The sequence below is a fragment of the Dermacentor albipictus genome, chromosome 8 (assembly GCF_038994185.2).
Source record: "Dermacentor albipictus isolate Rhodes 1998 colony chromosome 8, USDA_Dalb.pri_finalv2, whole genome shotgun sequence".
In the NCBI taxonomy this organism is placed as follows: Eukaryota; Metazoa; Arthropoda; class Arachnida; order Ixodida; family Ixodidae; genus Dermacentor; species Dermacentor albipictus.
The window spans coordinates 20028905-20055975 of NC_091828.1; the positions used below are offsets into that span (position 1 = coordinate 20028905).

The 27071-nt window shown below is 47.0% G+C and overlaps 1 protein-coding gene and 1 long non-coding RNA gene across 5 annotated transcripts in view; one reads left to right on the top strand and one right to left on the bottom strand.

Annotated features, from left to right (window-relative positions):
• Positions 1-27071, top strand: part of LOC135919583 (uncharacterized) — a 173780-nt gene that overhangs the window by 103228 nt on the left and 43481 nt on the right. For all 3 annotated transcript variants that reach the window (XR_010570006.1, XR_011507851.1, XM_065453503.1), the window contains one exon: positions 17763-17851. Coding sequence is in view for 1 of the 3 variants with exons in the window: in XM_065453503.1 (XP_065309575.1) it covers positions 17763-17851 (89 nt within the window). In the remaining 2 variants the exon portion in view is untranslated. The remainder of the gene's footprint in view (positions 1-17762; positions 17852-27071) is intronic.
• The window catches only part of LOC135919584 (uncharacterized), a 123109-nt gene that overhangs the window by 86595 nt on the left and 9443 nt on the right, over positions 1-27071 (bottom strand). The window lies entirely within an intron of this gene.

Below are 27071 nucleotides of genomic sequence, written 5' to 3' on the forward strand. Positions count from 1 at the left end.
ATCTGACTTATGACGAACGCTTAGATGATTCTCATTACGCTTGCTTCTTTCATGCCCTCGAGCCTACTGGTAATTCCCTTGGTCGATCGCATCGTCTGAGATACTTTGCCTTCGATGTTCCGAATGGTTTCTCCGTTGGTGGCCTTGGTTTCTATGACCATTCCCAACACTCTCACCCTCTCTGCTTTGAGTATTGGTTGTCCATCTATGGTCTTGAGTTGTATGCCTGTGCGTTGTGGTTCTTGGGAGATCTCCTCTTTACCTTGGTCTGTATAAAAACAGCTCACATTTTTCAATCGAGCATGTTAGACCGGTGCCTTTTAGGTATTTCTAGACTGTTCCAACTGCTTCTTGTAGTCTTTGTTTAATCGATCCATCACTGGCATTGTTTATCCATAGCCTGATGTCATTTGCATAGATTGTGTGGTTAAGTCCTTCGATTCTTTGTAATTTGCTAGGAAATCCAATCAGAGCCAGGTTAAAGAGCATAGGTGATACAACCGACCCTGCTGTGTGTCTGCACAGCCAATAGGCGCTTTCTTGGACGTGATATTTCCTACTGTGAGTTTCGCTTCTCTGTCGGTTACGAAGTTTTGTATATAGTTGTACGTCCGCTAGCCCAAGCCAAGGTTGCTGATTGGTGCAGTATGGTTTGGTGTGCCACATTGTCGAATGCCTTCTTGAGATCTCACCCGAGGATGGCTCGAGTCGATCGCCCTGGTTCGTCTATTACATGGTGCTTCAGTTGCAGCTTGGCGAGTTGTGTATACAGGTTTCCTCGGAATCCTATCATCGTGTTTGAGAGTAAGTCATTGTCTTCCACGTGAGCTTCGCGAGGAAGGCATGCTCCATTAGTTAGCCCATGGAGGAAGTTAACGACAGGGGTCTTAGATTCCCGAGTTGTTGTTTGCCAGGCTTTGGTATTAGGATGGCTTGTGCCGTCTTCAACTGCGGCGGTATCTTTCCTTGTTTCCAGCAATCGTTGATATATTATGTTGGTTTGCCAATGGGCGCGTCGGCCTGGTTTCTGAGTGCCTTGTTTGTAAGGGTGTCTACGCCCGCTGCCTATGTGGTCCTGAGTTTGTGCAGCACTGCTGTTATTTCTGCTTCGCTAAGCTCTTCACCGAGGTCGGAGTTCTGTTCTCCCTATTATTCAGGATGAATACACGGCGATGTCTCTGATATGTATTTGCGTTCGACCTCTTTCAAGAATTCTTGCTCTCTTCATTTAAACGCGTATAGGATCTTCTGTATGTTTCCCTATGCACCGTTTTTCTTTGCACTGGTTTAAGGAGATATATGAGCAACCTCCACGTCTTGCTCGTGGTCAGTTGCTCATCCATCTCCGTACATGATTCCTCCCATTGCCGTCTTTGGAGCTGTTTGGCATATTGCTCTATTTCTTTGTTTAGAAACGCTATCTTCTTCCTTAATCTCTTGTTATGTTTCTGTGTTTTCCATCGTTTCTGCAGCCTTTGTTATGCCTCCCACATGCCCGAGAGCCTGCTGTCTATCGCTTCTAGCTGAGCCTCTTGCAGGATCACCTGCGTTAAATTGGAAATGTCTTCCTGACCACTCATCAATGTCTGTAATGGCGCCTATGTTCCTCTCTTCCTTTACTTTCCTGAATTTCACCCAGTCAACTAGTTTTAGTTAGTTACCCCTGCATTTGTCGGGCCTCCAACGAGCTGGATTTCGATTATGAAGCGGTCGCTCCCCAAATCTTTCCGTGTATTTAGCCATCTTATTGATTGTGTATTTTTAGCGAAGGTGAGGTCTCGTGTGGAGTCGTCACAGACGCTGTTCCCTTGCCATATGGACGTTGCCAAGTCCGTGACGAGGGTTATACCTTCCTTTTTGGAGTTGAGCAATAGATTCTTGCCTTTGGGACATACCTGTACACCCCCGTGGTGTGGGCGGAGTTAAAGTCGGCACCTATCATCACTTTGCAGTGATCGGTTATGTTGAGCATGCGTTAGAATAATGTTAAGCATTTGTGTTTCTTGAACTTTGCACTGCTGTATACGTTTAGAATAAATATACTATTATTTGTCTTCCTTGATGGTATAATTTCAATTAGTATGTTGTCTAGGTCTGAGACTTGTGTATCATGTTGTACAACCGTATGGTCTTTTCTGATTAGGGTGGTAAGTGTTTTGGTCTCTCCTCCAGCATTGCCTATGGGTCGGCACCCTGATAGTCTAGCGAGACCGCTCGTTTCTTGTAGAATGATTACGTCTAACTTGTGTTTCTTCTTTAGTTATTATTACAAATTCGCCTTTTTATTTCGCTAACTTCTGCAATTCCAATGTCATATAGCCATGATTATGCTGTAATTTCAAGGGCCATCGGGTCTAGTATCGACGGCTCGATCAGTAAGGGAGACTTCGGAGTTGCCTGGACTGTTTCTATTTCCTTTGCAGGGGCTGCAGCATCCATTCTTCTAACCTCTTTAATCTTGCGTTTATATTCTCACGTTGTTGCTGTACGGGTTGTAGTTGTTGGGCGACTAGGCTGACCATGACCGTTTTAATCGATTCTTCCATCTGGCTCATACGCATTTCTGTCTTTTTTACAAGCCTGGGCTCAAATCCTTCTAGACGTTCCTTTCTTATGCTAACGGTTTTAGTTTTCTTGGGTTTGCTTCCGTTGTCCTCAATAATCTCTGCGGTCTTGCGTTTAAGTTGAGGGGTATCGCTGTTTTCATCCATCTTCACATTTTCGCTCTCCATTGTGGTTGTTGTACCTTCGCTTTTTTGTTTTTGAGCTTGGTGTTTGTGAACTTCTTCCTTTAATCTCTTATTCTCCTCACTCCATACTACCATTTGTTGTCTCATGGCAGCAACAACTTCTTTTAGCTGTGCCAGCTCTTCCTCTAATTTATTATTAGCTACAGTCTCCGCCTCCACGCGCTTTCCCATGAGCGCGCTTGCCCAGCTCACCGTTGGTGTTGCCGTGGTGCCTCTACGACCTTGGGGTTCATTGGCCTTAGACGTGGCCCTGCTCCTCGACTTGGCTCTGCTCGACCTGGCTCTGGACCTCGACTTGCGTCTGCTCCTGGATGTGCATCTACTACGCCCTTCTTTTGAAGGTTTTGAAGGGGGCTCGAGTGATTCTTCAATATGCTTAGGACTTACTGCTCATCTTGCGTGTGTAGTTTGCCTCTTCTTTGTCTCTTTCCTGATTAATTGTTTCCCAGCGACGTTTCTTCACCAGAAAGGGGACCTTGTATCCTGCCTTGCATTCTCGATCTGATGTAGGATGATCCGTGTGCCATAGCTCACGCTTAGCCTTGCATTCATGGTTTTTGGGAGGTTCCGCCAACCCGCATCTTTCGTAAATCTTGTCATCGGGATTAGGAAACACGTCCCCTCTGTGCCCTAATCATCCACATTGGTAGCACATATGAAGTTGTTTCTTGTATAGGGCACTCCGCAACAATGCCGCGCTGTATCTCAGATAGCTTGGGACCTTGTGTCTGCCGAACAGTACAGTCACGTTCGTTTGGTTGTCCATTCACTTGGTGGCGATTTCTTCAGTATTTCTTGGAGTTATTACTTTTCTCACGATGTCTTCTGCGCTGTCTTCCAGTCGTATGCCTCGGATCACTCCTTTGGATATATTGTCCGGGGCCGCTTCGTAAGCGCTGGCTTCATATTTTTGCGTATTCGTCCTCATGCAGACGACCTTATTTTACTTGTCGGCGTGTTCTTTTGAGGCAGTACTGATCACTGCCATTTGTTGGGCGTGTTGGTAAATTGAAAGCATATTTAGCGCCAGCAAACAAGGACGGAAGGGAGCCGACAACACAATGCGCTTTGTGTAGCGTATTGTGTGGCGTAGTGTAGCGTATTGTGTAGCGCATTGTGTTGTCGTCTCCCTTCCGTCCTTGTTTGCTGGCGCTAAATATGCTTTCAGTACTGATCACTATTATGTTCCGTTGATAGTTGATGCATATCGTGTCTTGCTCTTGTGCCTCTTCGGCTAGGCTAGCCGCGTTGACGATGCTTTGAATGATGTGGGTGCTCGTGTAGCCGAAGACTCGAAAAAACCCCTCTTGGTCTTACTATTATCTTGTATTCCTCCTTGCGTAGATACGGCATTCTGCTCGCTTTGGTGACCTGTTGTGTACACTGCTCTATCTATTTGTTGCCTTCTTCCGTCGGCTGGGGTGGCACATGTTGTCCATGTGGCGTTGATTCCTTGGTTTCACGTCGTATAACCGGATGTCAGGCTGTGCTATCCTCGTAGTCTTTCTGCGTAATGTCTCCTTCCATGGATACTTCTATCTTGCTAATGTTACTCCCGCTAAGCGCGCGGGAAGCCACGTCACCAGAGGTGCGGCGACGCAGCCGACGGTTGCCATGCAGGCGTAATGTGGTGACAAATCGGTCCTCGCACCTTAATTACGTGTGAGGACGATCACGGTGACTTGCTGCGTCAATACGTGGTGGTTTTCCGAAGAATTTGGTAATTTTCCGCCAAGAATAACTCTAGAAACACAGAGCCGACGTGGGGTGCGTCCGCTCACCATTGTGTTCTTGTTCTTCATCTCAAAGGCCAATAGCTCCAAATGGTTTTACTTGATCGCTATGATATCTGCAGAGAGACAGCTAAATTTCAGACTGCCACAGACACAGAAGACTTCGAAAACAAGCATGGGGACGTGAAAGCTTTAGGGGTTCACGCAGTGGCTTGCTTTGAGCAGACGAAAGGCTTAAAATTGCAAAAAATGTCAATCAGCCCTGAATGTCGTTTGGCAAGTAAACAAAACCGACGAGTTATCCGAAAATTCGTCGCTTCTGAAATCTAGTGCAGTCACTTTGCGTGGGAACATGGTTACATAAAGCCTGTTCTTCGGCGCATGCAGTGAACCTACTAGCCTGTAGAAAAGAGCTGAAAATAAAGCAAAAAATTAGCGAAATCGCAAAACGCAGACAGGGTTTCCGTTCTTCGCACAAATGCCGTCGGAAAGCGTATGCTTGTCAGGCAGGTGAACCCCCAGAGAGAGAGAGAGAGCAAAGAGAGTAAAGGCAGGGAGGTGAACCAGACGGGCATCCGGTTTGCTACCCTACACTGTAGGTAAGGGAAAGGGCAATAGAAAGAAGAAAATAGGAAGTAAGGGGTCACGGTGTGTGCAGTGAAACGTCGTGACACCAATGTCAAGTTCCATAGCTAGTCATCTTCGCTGAGAACATCAGGGACGACCAAAAAGCCAGTCGTCTTTGCGCGAACAGGAGGCCATGGGTGAGCCATGGGGCTTCCTCGAGACTTGTAAGCACCGACACTGCATGAAGATACGGGCTCGTCAGGGTCAGCCCATATCGTGAGCCAATGCCCACCGAAAATTCTTCAGATATAAGAGAAGTGTGGGTTATCTGGGGCGTTGTGTCGTAAAGCTTAAGATAACTTAAACAATCACGTTTATGCTGCCACGTGTGACCCACGCAGCGCGAATATCTTCTTGTGTTTTTGCACCATACTGTTCAACATTATTCCTACTTTCTTATAAAATATATCAAGTTCCACTTTTCTCGATGTTTCAAACAATTTCAGGGCAATTTCAGATCTAGACGAGGTGTTTAATGCTGTACTGCACAAGTGTGCAAATTAGTTGCTTCGAAACTGGAACTCAGTATTGTCACGTGGTAGTGACGGTGAAGAAAGCAGCCTAATTGTGAAAGACGAAACTAGCGTTTTATTGGGCGAACTTTTTGCCCTCAAAACAGGCTACACTCAAAGAATGGCGACAGCGGCGAACACAGTCAGCCATCGTCTAAAATCTGATCGTCGGGTCAAGCGCGTCGGCTTTTATACAGCAGTCGTCGAAGGTTACAGCATAGAGAAAGAAATTCAACAAGAGGGGACACTCTTCAAAAACTGGCAACAGGAAACACGTCACGCCTAGTTTCAACAACATCCGTTAAGTGACGCGAGCATCAGAAAAAAAAGAATGTGAAATAAACTCCCAGACAACGTTCTATTTTTTTATTCCTTCCCACTAAAAGTGAAAAAGTTTTGCATGTAAATAAACTTATAGTTTGCAACTTTTTGTTCAGTTGCCTAGCAACAAGCTAGCGGCACGCCAGACGCGCGTGCATACGTCATGCGTCATGCATCAGACAAGCCGCAGGAGTGAGCGAGGATGGTCGTACGTGCGAAGCTCGCGTGCTCGGCGACCCGTCTGTTTTGCATATAGCCCATTTTATTGGGCTCCCGGCCTTCTCTATGCTTCTCTTGCGTGTCGTCTGCATTTCGACTCGGCACCACTGCACTACTGGACTACGGCAAGGTGAGAAATTGTGTTTGACAGTGTGCGGCTCTTTTTAATCACATTTAGGCTTAGTTCGAGTGGCGCAGTTAGCGAAAAACAGCACCGCCGTCCTGGCGCAGTTAAATTGAGTTAATGCCTCGTTCTGGGAGATGTTTGCGACGCTTTCTATGAGCCCCAACATTACTGTAACTTATTTCGGTAGTTTTTAGGCACGCTTGCCGCGCCCGGCTTATTGACGCAGTAAGCGAAAACCGGTTCGGCTGTGTGACGCATTTGCGCGTGTATTGTACTACGTCGTAGCGCCTAAGACAGACAAGTTTTGGCGCATTCTGTGGCCCCCAACATTATTGTAACTAACGTCGTTATATTTGGGGTAGTTTAGAAGCACGGTTGCCGCGCCCAGCTAATTGACGCAGTTAGCGAAAAGCAGCTCGGCTGTGTGCCGCCGTTAGTTTCGCGTGTACTGAATCTTACTGGTAGAAGTTCATGACGCATTCTCTGAGCCGAAAAAGTATTGTAATATATTTGGTAACTTTTTGGGATATCTCGAGGCTTGCTCGCCGCGCCTGGGGTTGCGAAGCTGTTAGCAAAAAAGCAAGCCGGCCATAGTGAGTTAGTTTTGCGTGTACTTAATTTTAGTGGGACAAGTTTGTGACGCATTTTATAGGCCTGCAACAACATATATCTTGTTTCGGTACTCGCGCTTCTCGAAAACACGACGAGCGATTGCCGAGAGTGATAACACGGGAGTGTTGCATGCGCCGGCAGGACGCTTAAAAGATAACACGGAGGAGCTCAAGAACATGACATTTATGTATTCTGAGCGACTGAAAACAGGCTTTGCACCCACGAGTCTGACTTGAGTGCGATTAGAAGGCATTATGCGAGCGTGTAACATGGTCTGGCTGAGCCTATGTTGTAGCCACCTTTGTGTACTTGGCGTACCATCGTGTCGACTGAGGCCAAGTTGTTTGGGAAACGCGCAGTCACCCGCGTATTTGTGCACTTAAAGTGCAGGAAATAATGCCCGGGAAAGGAGGGGTGCTTGAAAATCAGATGTTCAGATTTTATGGCATTGTTTGGGAGGAGTCTTTGCTGCGAAATGTACCTAAAAGTGAATTTATCTGTAATGCCGCTCATTCACCACTTACGTACGTTTCGCCTCTACACGCAATACTCCTGTTAGGTCAATATACCGAAATGATACATGCTTGTAATTTACTTTCTTTCAGCTGATGGAATCCGGTGGAACATCGTACGGCAACGACTGCTGCTTACCTGGTGCCATAACTTTGGATGAATGCAGAAGCCCGGAACGAGCATTTATATATAGAGCAAAATAAACATTTCATCATTTAAGAAGACGTCTTTCGTTTTCTTTATGAAATTGCAGCTGACAGATTCGGCGCAGTCTTGTAAAGGTCAATCGCAATCATTTCTACTTAATGATGATACGATTCCACGCCAAGGCCACGCGAGGTTCAGCAGAAGCGAAAAAAAAGAGAATGCCACGCCGAGTAGCGGAGCCGGCGCGGCGTGTACGAACTGGTGTTCAAAACGCGCGCGCCCAAAACCGAAACCGGAAGGAGTCAACAACATCAGCTTGGTGCGCTACAGTCAATTCGGCTGCTGGGCTCTATGGGAGTGTCCGCTCTTGCTGAAATTTCTTTCTCTATGGTTACAGACTAATCGTTGGGACCCGCGTGTCATCCACAAAGTTCTACACCATTCGCGTCAGGCGATAAAATCAGATAACACAAGGTTCGGCTACCACAGAAAGCGGATAGAAGCATCGATAACTTTCCAGAAACTTCGGATACATGCAGGCGCGTCCCGCGCTGTGCGATAACATTTGTTAGGCGGCGAAACGTTGTCGCCCGATAAAGGTAAGTACACGTGTCAGTACCCCCTCTTAAAAAGCATCGACCCGATGCTGCGAACAAACGAAAGTAATAAAAGAAAGCACTCGTAGCAGCGAAAACAACAAAATAAGTTCCTCAGCGTCCGTAAAAGGGTTTAAGACGCACCACATGGACCACTTCAGATCGTGCGTGGCGCCGCTGTGAATGCGAAATGCCGTCTGGCATTTCATTTTTTCATTGAGTACATTACTGCTATACAATACTTTCTATTACATTTTCAATATTTTCATTGAGTACATTACTGCTATACAACTTCACTATTTTGTCCCTAGGAACAGAGGTGCATAGTTACAGTGATGTCGCCTATCAACTCTATCCCAGAAGAACTTTAGGAATGACTTCTGTGTTGCATTAGTTATAAGCACTGTTTCTACAAACTTCCAAGGCTTCTTAAACCTTTAATATGACCTCTGTAATGTTTAACGACAATTCAGAGATATCTTGCAAATAATTATGCAGGCTTAGTTAAAAGACTGAATGATCTTTGTGTGCGTGCAAAAGAATGCCATGTGGAGTCTTCACGGAAAGTTTTCGGTGCCCTAAACACTTCTTAAAATGGGGGCTAGTGTGGTGCAGTGCCAAGAGACGCCTGGACGACCGCGAACTGGCGTTCAAAACATGGAAGTACGAGGTCTGTTAGAAAAGTATCCGACCTTTGGCTGAAGAAAAAAATCTGGCGTAACTGGAGCGTTGTAAACCTAATAACCGCCAAATTAGTCTCCTTGGGGCTCCACACACTTATCCCAGGGGTGCTGCCATTGTTTGAAGCATTCCGTGAAGGCCTCTTTAGGAATGAAGTTTAGCTCAGCTGTCATTGCAGCCATAATGTCCTCTCTTTTCTGAAATCGCGCTCCTTTCAATCAGCTCTTGATTTCGGGAAACAGCCACAAGTCGCAGGGGGCAATATTAGCAGAGTAAGGAGCCTGTTGAACTGCAAGAGTCTTGTTTTTTGCCACATAAGGTCTGAATCAAGTGCGAGGAATGCGCAGGAGCAGTGTCGTGATGGATGCGCCAATTTCCTGTTGACCACAACTCCGGTCTCCTGCGCCGCACAGCATCACGTAGGCGACGCAGGACATCCCTGTAGTACTTTTTGGCGATTGTTTGACCATATGGTGCGCACTCGTGGTGTACCACACCACGGGAGTCAGAGAAAGCAGTCAGCATCAATATGACGTTGCTGCGCACTTGGCGGGCTTTCTTTGGTCTCGGTGACGTGGAATGTTTCCACTGTGACGACTGGGATTTTGTTTCCGGGTCGTACCCGTACACCCAAGAATCGTCACCAGTGATTATGGTGTTCATGAAGCCGGGGTCACGGTTTGTGGAAATCAGCTTATCATGTGAGACTTGAACACGAAGTTGCTTTTGCTGCACCGTGAGCAGCTTCGGCACGAATTTCGCCTCAACGCTCTTCATGGCAAAATCTTTGGTCATAATGAAATGTGACGAAAAGGTGCTGATGTCCACTTCTTCCGCAATTTCTCGGATAGTCGCACGACGCTACCGCATCACCACAGCATTCACTTCTGCAATGACCTGGTCATTTCGACATGTTGATGGCCGACTAGAGCGTGGCTCGCTCTCCACCGATGTGGAGCCGTCTTTAAACCGGTTGTACCACTGCTTAATCTGTGTGCTGCTGATAGCATCGTCACCAAAAGCCGTCTGAATCTACCGAATGGTTTCCACTTGGCTGTCGCCCAGTTTCTGGCAAAATTTCATGCAAGAGCGCTGCTCCAGTCGCTCCGCCATTTTTCTTGCAAAAAAAGAAACGACGAGAGCACTGCGCGCTACCTCACTGAAACGCTGCGTCCCAGCGAGTGACGCTATCGGCAGGCGGGAAAAAATTCGCGCATGCGAAAGAAGGTTCAAGGTCGGCTGCTGCGAGCGCGCTTAATTGTTTCATATCCAGCAGGTGTTCGCAAAAAAAATAAGGTCGGATACTTTTCTAACAGACTTCGTGCGTGCACCATGGCGCCTGCATCGTTCACAACAAGGATAACACACCTCTGCACGAGAGTTCATGGCGCAGCGAAATGATAAATCAAGAAGACACCGACGAGTAAGCAAGCGCCACAAAAGAGCGCCCAGCAAACCGGCTAGTAACGCATGCCTCAAGCAGCCTACAGAAGGCGCAGAGACCACTTCGACAGGCAGACGGAGCTGTGAAGCCGAGCAAGGAAGACGCATTGGTTTGGGTCGGCCGTCAACGTTCGGGTGGCCAACAGCTACCGGCGCCACCTAGTCGAGCGTCCACGCACGAGGGGACCCGCAAACGACACGCCTTCCGCTCCTGTCACCAAGCAGACGAACTTGCGAAAGCTCGCCTGCCGTCTCTGCTCGTGCCGTTTGTCCAGCGACGCATCACCAGCTAAACTGTGATGCTTAATGTGATAGACGCACTGAACGCTTTGCATGGACGCTTGGTCTCGCTTGCCCCATGACTTGTGCCCTTGTACTTGCATTTTGTATGTGTTAATATATGTTTGTGGGCGGTGATTATTGGTGTTCCTTCGCCGCTGCCCTCGCAGGCGTCTCTGACTCACACAATTAAGCCTTCTCCCGAACCACATCGCAACACATGGGCACCAACACATGCGCATGACGTCACAGTAGGTAACATTGACAGTGCATGAGACGCAGTCCTTGTGAAATGGTCAGATGGCGTGCCTGATGAAGTCAGGCTGGCAGTCAAATAATAAGCATGTCACAACACGGTGACGATACCTGCAGGCGTTAAATAAAGAAAGCAGTCCAAATACACCAAACAAAACGTGTTACCTTTTTGAAACGCAAAGGATGTGGACAGCAAGGACAGCAGCATAAATTCCTTTTAGGGGGCCTCAAGTTATTTTCACTAAAGTCGTGATTTACGTTCAATGTGCGCAAATGGCGAAGCATGAGCTTCTTGTGAAAAATATCTTGAAACTGGAGATTTCTGTACGAAACTTTCTTTTGGGAAGCACACTAAACACACCGAAGGTGTTTATTTATTTACATTATCCTCACAGTAAATATACATTATAGAGAGGGAGGCTACACATAAAATGCGGTCCAAAATAAGAATAAACAGAAATGGCACATTATGAGTAACAGTGTAAAACTGGGTTTGGTCCCTAATTATATATCCAAATAAACACTTTTATAATACACAGAAAATAATAATATAGGTAGTTCACCAGAGAAATCTCATAATTCACATTTCAATACACAAGTTAGAAATGATGGATCAACACAAACATGTTGAATTTGCAAATATCATGTTATACAATAAAAAAGTCACATGATGCGTTTCAAGTTTCGTGAATTAGATGTAGTTAAATAAAGCAGCTTTAAATTGATCAGCATTACTTATGCTACCAATAGATGCTGGCGCACCGTTCCATTCGTTACATGTTTTTGTTAAAAATGATTGTGAGCGTGTTAGTGTGCTACAGCGAGGAATGTGTACTTCATGTGTATGATCTGTACGTGAGGAGAGGCATAGTGCTGGATTAATTCATGTCGACCTAAGCGCTGTGTTCTGGTAGTAACTGTTATGAAGTAAGCATAGGCGTGATTGTTTCTGCGCGTTAAGAAGGGAGATTCAGTGTAGCGTTCATTTGTGGTACGCTTGTCAAGCAATGGTACACTCTCAAGAAGGTTATATCTGCCGCACAGTAATAACCGTCATGTGCCTTACTTGCGTTTTCCTTCTTGAAAACGGCACGCCCGCTACTTTCCTGTCGGCAATGCTATGTCGGCATGCTGATAACGCGCATGCCGTTCCTTACTCGGAAGTAGCGGGCTCACAGCGTTAAACGATAATGCGGACAACACAGATGACTTTTACCCTTGTGTGGCAAGATACGAATCAAAGGGTGTAAACATAGACATAGAGTGTAATTACGAGTAGATAGCATCAACCGAGATGAACGATTCTGGACGCTTTAAAAGCAGTTAATTTAGATAGCATGATGCGATTCCTATACTGATGATGCCTATTTTAACTGTCAACAAACATATGTCGTGCGCAACAATTCTTTGAGCGATAATGATGCGAGCGAGAAGTTTCTGCAAAGACATCCGAGTTGCGATTAGCAGGGTGTGAGACCGGGCTAGTTGGTATTCCATGCTGAAGTGACTAGCGCAAGAGGAGACACGGGACACTAAAAAGCGACAAGGACAAGCGCACACTTCCAACTGGTGTTTATTACAAAAGGTAAGTATAAATACTCTTGCGCACTTGATCATAGTCAATTTCAATCATGCAAGACAACATGGTCATCACAAATTAACAAGAGCGCACCATGGCTGAAGGTGGCCTCCCACATACAGACTCCAGGAATCCAAATTCTTAAGTAAGTATAAATTCTTAGGTAAGTATAAAAATAAGTACAAATTCTTAGGTAAGTATAAATACTCTTGCGCACTTGATCATAGTCAATTGCAATCATGCAAGACAACATGGTCATCACAAATTAACAAGAGCGCACCATGGCTGAAGGTGGCCTCCCACATACAGACTCCAGGAATCCAAATTCTTTAGCAGTCAATGCTAGGCATGGTTTGCTAAACGCAGTTGCCTTCTGTGATAGCCGCTGCCTCGATGTTGAGTCTAGTGTTTTCCGGCCCGTTGCTTGCTATTATTTCTGTTTTTTTCAAAGAGTATATGACATTTGCATTGGAAGCAAGGGATCCCAAGGAAACTCTATCTCCCTTTTTGAACTTTTTATTATGTTCCTCTAGCCCTGTTAGCCCTGTCAGCAGACCATCAAAATCATGTAACATTGTGCACAGAAAGGGTTCCGTCAAATGCTTAAGAAGAGCAGTAAACAACATACCTCTTTCCTGCGGGCAGCCTTACGTGGGACAAACTGGAAGGTGCCTAAACGCGAGACTACAGGAACATAATCAGATAGTTCAAAAAAGGAGAGAGGCTTTCCTCCATTGGGAGAGAGGCTTTCCATCCATTGCTCCTAATGCAACTCTCATCCGCTCTTTGAAAGAACAGGAATAATAGCAAGCAACGGGCAGGAAAACACTACACTCATCATTGAGGCCGCGGCTATCGCAGAGGGCAACTGCGTTAGCAAACCATCCCTAGCATTGACTGCTACAGAATTTGCATTCCTGGAGTCTGTATGTGGAAGGCCACCTTAAGCCATGGTGCGCTTTTGTTTATTTGTGATGACCATGTTGCCTTGCACGATTGCAATTGACTATCATCAAGTGCGCAAGAGTATTTATACTTACCTTTTGTAATAAACACCAGTTGGAAGCTTGCGTTTGTCCTTGTCGCTTTTTAGTGTCCCATGTCCACTCTTGCGCTAGTTACATCAGCAGTGCGCGATTAGCTCTGCTCGTTTTGCTCGCCGTGGGTGGTTAGTGGGTGGTTTGTATGGGCGCATTTACCTTCCTAACATAACCCGCCGTGGTAGCTTAATACCTGTGGTGTCGGGCTGCTAAGCACGTGGTCATGGGACAGAATCCCGGCCATGGTGCCTGCATTTCAATGGGGGCGCAATGCGGAAACACACCTGTACTTAGATTTAGGTGCAGATTAAACAATATCAGTTGGCCCAAGTTTCCGGAGTCCACCACTACGGCATGCCTCATAATCAGAAAGTGGTTTGGGCACGTAAAACCCCTTAATTTATTTATTTTTTTTGCATGTTATAGCATGATGCTTTGCTATTTCAACATACACGCGCGAGTGGAACATAACGATTGATTAAATCGGAAACGTTTTTTTAAAGAGGCGCCAATTTCTTTCAACATACCCGCCGTGATTGCTCAGTGGCTTTGGTGTTGGGCTGCTGAGTACGAGGTCGCGGGATCGAATCCCGGCCATGGCGGCCGCATTTCGATGGAGGCTAAATGCGAAAACACCCGTGTACTTAGAATTAGGTGCACGGTAAAGATCCCCAGGTGGTCGAAACTTCCGGAGTCCTCCACTACGGCGTGCCTCATAATCAGAAAGTGGTTTTGCCGGTAAAACCCCATAAATTAATTAATTTGTTTCAACAGAACAATCGAAATGGCAGAGTAAAAACGTGTCAAGGAATGATGAAAGTTCGTTGTTAACTGCAGAGAATTTAGCCTTTCTATAAAAGGCTATTTGTTTAAATTGTTAACATTTCCGCGGTAGTGATATCATGATTGCAAAACGTGTCAGAGTTGCTTAGACCAAGGAAGGGCGTTATTACGTATGTGCGTTATGTCAGCACAAGATCAAGTAACAATAAAGTAGTACCCAGCCGTTAGAACTGTTGGAAGAGCGACCGTTTGTACTTGAGTAAAGTCAGAACAAATAGCGACAAACTAATTAGCCTCGGAGAAGAGACATGTGATCGACCAACTTACGTTAAAAAAGTTAAAATAAATAATGGAGTTTCACGTCCCAAACAATGATCTGCCTATAAGGCACGCCGTAGTAGGGGACTCCGCAATAATTTCGACCACCTGTGGTTCCTTAACTTGCACCTAATTCTAAGTGCACGGGTGTTTTCGCATTTAGCGCCCATCGAAATGCGGCCGCCTTGACCGAGATTCAATGCCGCTACCTCGTGCTTAGCAGCACAACACCACAGGTATTAAGCAACCACGGCGGGTTATGTTAGGAAGGCAAATTCGCCCATACGAATTGTCCTTTATGCGGGGAATGTTATGGTTAATTGATTTAGGCAGTCATGCAAGTGATCAGAAAATAAACTGTTTGAGGTATGCCGGTAGCAGACGCCAAAGACAATTCTTTAATTATTGGTTAGACAACACAAGGTGTATTCGTACATACATACATACATACATACATACATACATACATACATACATACATACATACATACATACATACATACATACATACATACATACATACATACATACATACATACATACATACACACATACATACATACATACATACATACATACATACATACATACATACATACATACATACATACATACATACATACATACATACATACATACATACATACATACATACATACATACATACATACATACATACATACATACATACATACATGATCTAGATGGCTGTACCGACAACAATGAGAAGTCATTCTAAACCTTTGTGAGTAACATTACCTCGTTATCGTGAATACAGGGCCTAAGAGTGAAGGGCAGGTAACGTGGGAAGCGGGAAACCGGCAATCGACCATTGCTTACTGCCTGATGACAGAAAGAATTCATGATAAATTCAGAGAAATGGTCATTGACGAGGAAGGCCATAGCAGCATAGGGAGTGACCGCAAATGCATCATATTGAAAATTGGGATACGTAGTTGGGAAAGAGAGCAAGGAGTGCAAAATGGCCAGTCCAAATTTGAATTACTGAATGAAAATCAAATACATTCACGAGAGTTGACGAAAAACTTGGCAAATGGCCAAGTAAAGAGTGGAAATATAGTGAGCTTCTAAGCGTAATAACGGCGGAAATACGGAAAAAGAAAGAATATATTTGTTGGAAAGAAAAAAAGAGAGCGAAAAGCTAATGGAACAGGGAGATACGAGGAGCGATCGCCGAATGACAGAAAGCATCCCGAGAGCACAGGCCGGCAAAGAAGGCGCAGTTGGGGCAGGATGAAGTAGTCAGTAAATGGGAAATATACCGGAAGAAAACGCTTAGAGTTCAAATACTGGTGCAAGCAAAAATAAAAGGTGAAACTGAACGCTGGTTGTCAGAAATACGTGAGAAAAAGAAGGCCGCACCTAGAATATTGTGAAACCAATTAAAATGATTAGGCAGGAAGTCGGGAACAAAACAACAACATATCCTAGACAAAGATGGAAAAATACTCGAAAGGAACGCAGCATTAAAAAACATCCAAAAAATAACAGCTGAGTCTTTCCAAGGCAATGGTGGCAATAATTTTTTTGCAACATATTGATAGCTTTGACTCCATCATAGTCGCAACCAACACAATAACAGGCCGGATATCCTGCCTCATACACTACCTTTAGACCCTGCTCTATCATTTTAGCCCAAATACTACTTCTCTGTTGGGACCCAGACGCCTTAATCATACTGTGTGTCTGCATCCTTCCCCGTAACGTTTCGGAGGTGGCAGGACTGCACTTTTCGAGCCTGCGAACTGGGGTAGTCCTTACATCTACCGTCACCTGTGGTCCAATACCTGAAGGCCCTGAGGGTTGTCGAAGCTTTGCTTCGACAACCCAGCGGACAGCGGACATTCACCTCTTGCAGCTCTGCAGAAGAACGAGTGCTACTTAGAAAAGATTCAAAAAGCTGACAAGGCTATGGACGCAACAAACAAAGGGTTATAGGCACTGGCGCATGCATGGTAATTTTTTTGGGTGCCGCTACTGCGATTTCCCCACCTGGCGACGGTTCTTGCTCAAATGCATATGTCATTTCCCGGGGGGCAAGTTGCTTTAGGAAAAATTACCCCGCACGCGCTCTTTCCTTTCTTCCGGCAAGCAGCGGTAGCATGAGAGGATTCATCACATCGTTTGGCTCCGTAGAATGGTACTGTTCCGTTTTTTTATATAAAGCTTGTCGTTCTTGTGCTAGACGCCCAGAGGATATTCTCGTGAGAAGAAAAGCACAAAGGGTATCACCCGCCAACAGCATATGCAAGCGCTCCATTGAACTGCATGCTGGACGCTGTGCAATCACGCAAACGTTGTGGGACGAGTGAGGAAATTCGACATTTGAAGCGGCAATGCCTGAGCGACAACAAAAACTGCAGAAGAATGTCGTTTTGCAATTATTTTATGCATTTATTACCCAAGAGTAAGCATTCCGCCCTTTTTTTTTACACATGTATGCATATAAAATGGTTTGGCCTGATCTATCATGCTGGCGACTCTTTCTAGTTTTGTCAAACAGCACACATTAAGATGAGGTTTCCTAAGCGAATGAAAAAACAAAATTAATAACATGTAAGTAAAGGTCACATCGCACATCTTAGTTTACAATGTATCAGTTGCATTTTTCGGAGCAAATGCGTCGGTCCATTCTCCTGTTGGTCTCGTTTCGTCGGTGGACGAAACACGTCGCCGATAAAATGCGTGCCATGCTACGCTCGCCTTTGCATTTATTCCTTCTAAGAACACTTCTTTAGGACTTAGTACACCGTCAGTGCCGCCTTTCCTTGCGTTTTTTTTTTGAAAGTTGTTATATCATACAATGAACGACCCACCTTTTAGTTCACGCTTTTGCGGTTAATTCGACACCATCCTAGCTCAAACATTTTTATTTCTGACGCCGCCTTGCGTAGCTCCCATCTCGACGACCTGCTGCATCGCCCAAATCTGGGCGATCCAGCAGGCCTACGAAGCGGCGAAGAGGCAAGACCTCGACGTCCCATCTTGGGAGGCCTAGGCCCACCCGACTAAACTGCTGGTTCTCATTAAAGTTCTCTCTCTCTCTCTCTCTCTCTCTGGCTGCACCGGGGAGAAGTCTTTCGTCAGCTGTGCGCATGTGTTGCTATGCCAGCACCTGTTTTGACACGCACAAAGTGATTTTGCACAAAGTGATTTGACACGCACAAAGTGAAAATGCGACTCGGATATTCTTCACGTTTTTTCAGAGTGGAGCTTATCGTCTTGTTGGCCATCACGACCTTCTCATTGGAGCCGGCGGCTATGTAATAATCAGCGGCAAATGGGGTTACCCGCAGTAAGAATATTTCCGCACATCTTTAAAGGAAGGTTATTGCTTGAATGTGACGAGTAAATACACATTTAGGGCGTACATTCTTCGTGTTTGGGGCCCTGTATCATAAAAGTGCGATCTAAACGCAGTCACTGATGCTTGCACAGGGCATATACAATCCAATGATAGAATTTAGAACAGAAGCACATGTTGTTCAATAACTGCGACAGTGCGCGACGTTTGGCTATTGAAGAAGCCAACGTAATGAAATAGTAGCAAACATAAAACTAAAGAAGTCATCAAGAGAACAAAAATATACACGCTAGAAAGAACTACTATTTTCTAGTATATGCACGCTATTCTTATGTTACAGCTCCTTTCGCAGTGCACGTGCGCACACGTTTGTTATTCTTTTCCTACATCCTCCGCAACTGCGTAGAGTAAAAGAAACTCACGCTGCATACTGAGAACTTCACGTAAAATTGTAAAGACATACGCATTTTCACGTGGTACGGGCGGTCAAGAACGCAGTAGCAAAACTGGATCGTGAAACTAACTCCTTATTTGGCGTACCTGTGCCCACAAAAGCAAGCTACACTCGAGGCACAACGATAGCGGCCGCCACAGTCAGCGATCATAGAAATTCTGGTCTACCGCTCAAGCTCGTCGGCTTTTATACATGAGTCATCAAATGCTCCAGAGTAACCGCTGAGGCCCGCGTCTCCTCCAGAAAGTACAACGCAACTCGCGCTTCGCTTATAATCAGATTACACGAGGGGATCAACAGAAAGCGGATAGAATCATTGATAACATTCCAGAAACTTACGATAGATGCCGGGGCATCCTGCGCTAAATGGTAACATTTGTTAGACGGTGAAAAGTGGTCAGCCGAGGTGCAGTGGTGTTCAGTGGTCATGCGCCGGCGTGTTTGACAGAATTGCGAGAATGACCATGAAAGAATCGTGAAACGGAGAAGCGCGGTTTGAACCCCGAACTGTTGCTACCTGCACGAGATGGCGTAGAAGAGGCGAGTAGAAGCAATGTTCACTCGTGTTATAGGGAGCCTGCAGCGGATGTGGACTTGGGGTGAAATGACCAGGGGAGATGTAGAAACTGAAAGAAATGCATGCAGCTTTCCTTGGAACGTCGTTCCTCTTGTTTGCTGAGTTCGGCAGCGTGTTGCTGTAGTTCCCCGCTCTGCGCAGCGTCGTTCATTTGTTTCTGGCGTGATCTGTATCCACGTCTGCACTCCGATGCTTCCGTTCTTCTTCACTAAGCGGCTGCGGTCGCCTTGGCGCCATTGCTGTAAATGCGACGGCGCTGCGGCGACACAAACTGCTGCGGAAGGCGGCGCAACGTGACCAAATGAGGCAAGCAAACTACTGCCGGTGGCGTGCCCGGTGCGCTGATGACATACCGATCCGGAGCCACGGCTGCCCAGAGTTCTGGCGCTGGCCTGATTTCGATTTCATGCGTCACATTACCCGCCGTGGTTGCTCAGTGGCTATGGTGTTGGGCTGCTGAGCAAGAGGTGGCGGGATTGAAGCCAGGCCAAGGTGGCCGCATTTCGATGGCGCCGAAATGCGAAAACAACCGTGCACTTAAATTTGGGTGCACGTTAAAAAACACCAGTTGGTCGAAATTTCCGGAGTGCCCCACTACGGCGTGCCTCCTAATCAGCAATTGGTTGTGGCACGTAAAACTCTATAATTTATTATTTTTGCATGTCACGTGGTCACATAGACGCGCTCATACGCCACTGTTCGCGCGATCGTCGCAGTCTTCCGCAGCCGGCTGGCTCTGTCTTGAAAGCGATCGTCTTACGCGAAGGAGAGAGAAGCGCAGTTTTCTCGTTGGGTAACCATAAAAATGCTTACGCATTTGAAGGTGTGCGTGTCAGTATTATGCGTAATGCAACGTCATCGCATAACAAGCATGACTACATGATACAATTGCGTATGGCTCAGTGAATGTGAACCATGTTCGCGGCCACCGAAGAAACAGGCCAACATTACCTAGTAGTGACGATCTCACAACTTCTTTATTAACCTCGAACGCGATTGCTGCAGGCACTTATATATTGCCCGCAAGGCATGGCGCAGCAGCAACACAAAAAATGCAGCGCTGCTTGGGGACGCTGCATTTCAGCAACTTTACCATTGTATCACTCCTCCCCTCTTAAAATATATGCTGCTGGGAGTACTTGATCACTGGCTTTCGAGTTCTTGTGCTACGACACAACTTTGGAGTGCAAGATGCAGCCATGACTAGGTTGTCCACGACACAGCTACTTCCAGATACACTTCCTGGCGATTGTTCCTCATGTCGCAGGTCGGGTGCAGTTGGGAGATGTATGGCTGGTTGTTTATCATAAAGCACATCCGGGACAGCTGGAGAATGGATGGGCGGCTGCTCCAGTTGAGGAGAAGCTTCTGCTCCAGCAGGACGAAGTGGCGCTGTCTGCGCAAGACGCAAGTGGTCATTGTGTCGGCTCCATGTCGAACCGTCCTGACAAAGGACATGGGCCGGCCGTGGATTGACATCCGAAACACTGGCGGTTACCCATGGTGCACCTGTGCGGAAGTTTCTCGCATACACTTTATCTTCTGGTTGAAGTAATAGAGCCTGCCGTGACCCTCTGTCAGCATTCAACTTCTGTTTCAGTTGTTTTAGATGCATCGATGCTTGTAGGCTAGGCCACAGAACATCCACAGGGGTCTTGAACATTCTCTCCATAAGGAGCTCACATGGTGGCCGACCAGTTACTTCATGTGGGGTTGTCCGATTATGAAATAAGAACCTGGAAATCTGTGCTTTGAAGTCGGCATAGCCAGACTTCTAGAGTTTGTTGTTTACGGTCTGTACCACTCGTTCTGCTGCACCGTTGCAGGCAGGATAATACGGTGGTACAAGCATGCGGCGTATTCCGTTTCGAGTTAAGAACTCAAGGTACTGTGCATTGGTAAACGCAGGGCCATTGTCAGAAACTATTACGTCAGGGAGGCCGTGCTGAGCGAATGCAATTCTCAGAGCAGAAATGGTAGCTTCTGCAGATGTGGATGACAGAGGGAAAACTTCTATACAGTTCGAGAAAACATCCGCGATGACTAAGAACATGTGTCTTAGCAATGGTCCCCCAAAATCAATATGAAGCCGTGACCAGGGTCGGTGCGGAAACAGCCATGACATCTGTGGGACTGGCTGCGCAGCCCGTTGTTGATCCTGGCACGTGGGGCAGCTTTTCACACTGTTGGAAATGTCATTGTCTATGTCTGGCCACAAGACATGGCTCCTGGCAATCATTTTACTTTTTTCAATACCACGGTGACTGGCGTGAAGTACTCCAAGTACTTGGGCCTGCAGTGATTTGGGAACCACGACTCGTGACCCCCATAGTAGGCAGCCTTCATGAAGAGGTTCTGAGCTTCTTGTGTTGAAAGGGTTCCACTCTGGCCCAGCTGGGAGGCTCTTTCCTTTCAATACAGAATGCACAACGTGACCCAGAACTGGATCATTCCTGAGGGCGCGGGCCACCACAGCATGTGAAAGAAGTCGTGAATAGGCCTCCTCCAACATAAAAATCTCGGCAAGCTCAGGCAGTGCGGTACTGTCGTTAGGTAGTGGCAATCTGCTAAGAGTATCAGCAGGGCCACGCTCTCTTCGAGGCTTGTAACAAAGTGCGTACTTGTACGCAGACAGCTTGAGAGCCCACCTGACTAATCTTGGTGATGCTTGCACAGGGACGGGCTTGTTGGCACCCAGCAGTCCGAGGAGTAGCTTGTGGTCAGTGTATGCTTCAAACGGTATACCCCACAAGTACTGGTGGAACCGATATACACCAAACACGAGTGTCAGGGCCTCCCTGTCAAGTTGACTGTAATTTAGTTCTGCCTTTGACAAGCTCCCTGAGGCAAAAGCAATGGGATGTTTTCGGCCATCAGCATATTTGTGGGCCAGAACTGCACCTATGCCATAAGGTGATGCGTCACAGCTGAGACACAGGCCTGTCAGGGTGGAAATGTACGAGAACTGGAGCTGAGGTCACCAGGTGCTTGCAGGCTGTGAATGCATCTTCCTGATCCTTCGCCCACTCCCATTTCTTTCCATCGCAAAGAAGAGAGTGCAGGGGAGAGAGAAGTGCAGGAAGATTAGGCAAAAAACGCCGATAAATATTGACAAGTCCCAAGAAACTGTGAAGTTTTCTGACGTACCTTGGCACAGGGGCATGCAGAATGGCAACCACCTTGTCGACGTTCGGCGAAAGACCTTCCTTGCTGATGATGTGCCCAAGATACTCCCTTTGTGGCAAGAAGAAATGACACTTTTTAAATTTCACTTCGAAGCTTGTGAAGCACAGCACGAAGGTTGTTGCAATGCTCAGCATCATTAGCACCTGTGACAAAATGTCGTCGAAATAGACGGTTGCATGTGGTAGTCCTCTCAGCAAGTTCTCCATCTTACGTTGAAACATTTCAGGAGCTAATGACACTCCAAAAGGCAAGCGGGTGTACTGAAACAATTTCATGTGTGTCGAAATTGTGACGTACTTTCTGGAGGCCTCATCAAGAACTACTTGCTGATACGCGTCGCGCAAATCCAATTTGGTGAATTTCTCACCCCCTGCAAGAACAGGTCCTCAATCCTTAGAATTGGATATTTGTCCACTGTCGCTGCTGCGTTGATGGTGACACTAAAATCTCCACAGATTCTGATGCCCCAAGATTTTTTACCACAGGAACAATAGGTGCAGCCCACCTTGATGTTTTCACTGAAACAAGGATGGCATCTCTTCTTAATAATCGTATTTCTTGTGTGACTCCATCTGTCAAGGCATATGGCAGAAGGCGTGTCTTGAAGAACCGGTGTGAGGCATCTGAAGGAACACGTAATGACGCTTTAGCACCTTTGAATGTACCAAGACCTTCTTCGAACACCTCTGCGAAGTCTTGGACTAGGTGTTTGATGTCAGAAAGTGCATGTATATTTGCTTCAACACTGAAGAGGCCGATGCCCAGCTCGCGCATCCCGTTGCGTCCTAGCAGAGTAAGTGAACTGTCCCCGGTCAAAAAAATGAGTACATCCACCTCCTTGCCATGAAACTCCACAAGGAGATGAGCCTTGCCTTCAACTTATTTACGTTCCCCGGAATAGCTTCGCAGAAACACTTGCGACAGCTGCACATTAGCCGAAGGCAGAAGCCGTAGAAGTCGCGGCTTGGCAATGACGGAGACGCTTGTCCCCGTGCCCACATGCGAAGCGGCTTGCCGCAAACGTCAACGGTGACGGTGAAAGGCGGAGCTGGTTTGGCGTAGGTAATTTGCCACATGTAGACTTCTGAAGGCGAAACTATAGCGGCATCTTCATCTTTTACAGTGTGCACGCGAAGGCGGTTGTTTGACTAATTCGAACTTTCTGCACAGGACGATTGGTGCCGACATCTTCCGAATCACCGAGTCACCGACATGCGACGTGGCGGGAATAAAAGCCAGGCTACGGCGAGTGTCAAGACACGGCTAACGACTGCTTCGATATTGCCTCGCCTACCGAAAGAGCATGTTCGAATCATAATCCGTCCCCGTGGAGGACTGGACATCAAGAAGATGGGTCACTTCAGAGTTGCCCAAGCCCTCACTACCGCGGCTAGACTTACGGAGGAGGATACGGCGGAGGATATTATATGTCCGAAGAAGGTGCAAAACATATTGGTGGCAAGCACGCCATCAAAACGCAACGCCATGGCCTACGCCGATGTGAAAGCTATACTCATTGTACAAACAAGCTACGAAGTTAGTACATATATCGCAGCCCCCGAAAACTCATACAATGGAGTTATTCGTGACATTGATCCCACCATCGATCGAGAGGAGCTCAAACGCCTCATCATTCAACCCATGAATCTAAGCGCCCTCGAGGTGAGACGAATCAAGAACACAAGCACGGTAGTCATCGTGTTTGGTGGACTCAAAGTCCCGAACTACGTAAAATGCAGTCCCAGTTTGGTCAAATGCTCACTCTATCGCAGATAAACTGACGTTTGCTATGCATGTGGAAAGCTTGGCCATAGAGCTGACGTTTGCCCAGCCCCGGAAAATGCCATCTGCCGCGGTGGTGGTGCGAGCGACCCGGAAGATAAGCACGAATGTACACCGAAGTGCACCCTCTGCGGAGGCCCTCATCCCACGGCTGACAGAACCTGCAAGCAAAGGTTCCAAATTCCGTTTGTAGTTAGACAACGGAGAAGAGAACAGCGCAACCGCGACCAATTCAAACAACCAACTGGGTCGCCAATGACTCTCAAGCCGGCCCTCAGCAGCTCGCACAGATCCAGGAGCAAATCGTGAGACCCTGGCGGCGAGGATACCGGCTACCAGGACCGTGCCCCTTCTAGGGGTCGCTCGACAGAACGCTCGTCCTCCAGAGGCCACAAGGCCCCCGGGACCCGCTCCCACTCCAGAGGCCACTCTCGTTCCAGGGGGCCTGCAGTTCAGATCCAGGAGCCTGCTCATCGTGGTACCACATGGGCTGACCGGGTCAAGGAATCACCGAAAAAGGTAACGGGGGGTCAATCGCCAGAGCACGACAGGATTGCACAATTAGAAAGAGAAAACGCTTCGTTAAGATACCCAATGGAGCAGCTCAAAGCAGAAATTGCAGAACTAAAAAAAGCCAGCAAGCGAGAGACAGTTCAACCCAGTCAGGCTCCTGCAGTAGAAACGCCCATCGAGATCCCCCGTAGCGGAACCGACTGTCAGTCGTTTACCCAAAAAGAGGGCGCTGGCAGTTCGTGCCTCAGTCAAGAGCGCCAGTGTTCGAAAATTGGAAAAAAACGATAGATAAAATTGTTGAATCCCCCCAAAAGTTCAAATTGTTCTTGACAAACTTGCGGAGGCGGTCAGAGCAGTAGGAATCAGATGCGATAATCTGGAACGCCACGTTTCTGCAATGGCTTCAGTTACACCGTTGGAAAAAGTGAATAACAGCGACACTGAAAGGTCGGCAGCGGCTGCGCTCCGCCGCATTTTATAATACAACCTATCTACTACATCTCACCATTGCAGCAAATCACAGGGTAATTAACATCTGGCAGTGTAACTGTAGGGGATTGCATCGTAAAAGGAACGTCCACCAAGAGTTCATTCAGACCCACTCGGAAAAGCCACATGTAATCTTATTACAAGAAACGCTCACGGATAAGGTCACCCTACCAGGCTTTTAATCGCATACCCAATATGCTATGGGAAGAGGGAAATCAGCACATTAGTCACGAACAAATGTGCGCTCACAGCCCACGATCTGAATCTTGAATCCAATAAGGTGGAACACTCGCTTGCTGAAATCATCCCCAGCGGACCATTCAAGAGAAGTGTATTTATACTTAATATATACAGTACACCCAAAGACTTCAGGCAAAGATTCGCGGCAATTATCAACAGAGCTACAAGCAAGGCCAAGACATTTCCACTCCTGGTGGCCGGAGACTTCAACGCTCCGCATCAAGCATGGGGTACCAACAAGCTAACCACAAGGGCGTTGACCTATGGCAAACTACAGTCAATAATAACCTCACGCTTATAACAGATCCGGCTTTTCCGACCAGGATCGGCAACCCCTGCTCTAGGGATACCACACCTGATCTATTTTCATACGGAATGTGGAATCGGGATCTTGGTCCAACCTCCAAGATGACCTTTGCAGTGATCACAACATCCTGGCCACCTCCGTCAACGTGAGAAGCGGGGACCTCAAAGTGTTCATTATTACAGATTGGAATTACTTTCGCAAGATTCGGGAAGAGCGAGCACAAGCGCATGACTCAGCACTTACCCTGGAGCAGTGGGCTGAACAGTTAAAGGAGGATATCAGCGCGGCGACAAAGAAAATCCAGAGTGAACTGGAGGTGGACAGGATGGATAGCCACGTCGCTCATCTTCTAGAAGCTAAAGCGTCACTGTTGAAACGATAGAAAGGGCAGAAACTCAACCGAAGGCTCCGAAACAAGATCGCGGAGCTCAACAAAACTATAGAAGATCAATGCCAAATCTTGAGCAGACAACAGTGGGATGAGGTCTGCAATTCCGCGGATGGCTAGATGAGAATTGGAGCTAAATGGAACCTACTCAAGCATCTGCTCGATGATACCAATGCCAAGTCAAACCAAAGACAAGTGATAGCGAAGGTTCTACACCAGGCATCACAATTAGAGACATTGCAGACCGTACTCGACAGACTAGCTCGCAAGTATCTGCCACTGGGAAACTCGAGTGACGAAGACTATCCCCCCTAAAAAGGCTCATCTTGCCCCGAGCTAGATAACCCCTTCAAGGCATGCGAAGTAAGGGAAGCTCTCCAGAATCTAAATGGCAGGTCTGCCCCTGGTCCCGATGGCATCCCCAACCACGCCCTCAGAAACCTGGACGACAACTCTATAGAATGGTTGACAGAGCAGATTAATGGAATATGGGAACGAGGGGTTGTCCCGGAGTCCTGGAAAATGGCCTCGGTCATCCTCATTCCAACGCTTGGAAGGCCCCCGAGTCTCTCAAACCTCAGACCCGTTGCCCTCACGTCCTGCGTGGGGAAAGTAGTGGAACATGTCATACACAATCGAATTTCTAAGCACATCGAGAAACAAGGGTCGTTTTCGTACAACATGATCGGCTTTCGTCCGGTCCTGTCAACGCAAGACGTCATGAAACTCATCAAATGTCGAATCATTGACAACACCACGAGAGACATAAGAAGCATCCTAGGCTTAGACTTGGAGAAAGCCTTTGACAATGTATCCCATTCTCACATTCTGAACTCCATCTCAGAGCTCAATTTGGGAGACGCCTTCCACAGATGCATAAGCTCGTTCCTATGGGACCTCAAGTTCGACAATTTCAGTTTGGGCCCCAGAGGCACGCCACAAGGAGCGGTAGTCTCACCACTGCTTTCTAACATCGCCATGAAGAAATTACCGCAAAGGCTCTCCAACATAAAAGAGACCAATCATACGGTCTACGCTGATGACATCATAACCTGGTGCACCAGAGGAAGCGAAGGAGCTGTTGAATTAGGCTTACAGGAGGCTGCAGATCAAACAGAGATGTACCTAGAAAGTACAGGGCTTAGATGCTCCCTGAGCAAGTCTGAGCTCCTCCTCTACAGGCCAGTCAGTAGAGTTCCCAAACCTAGAGGCTGGAAACCGTTGTCTGAAACATCAAACTCCACACTAAAAGCGGCTGTACCATCCCCAGAGTAG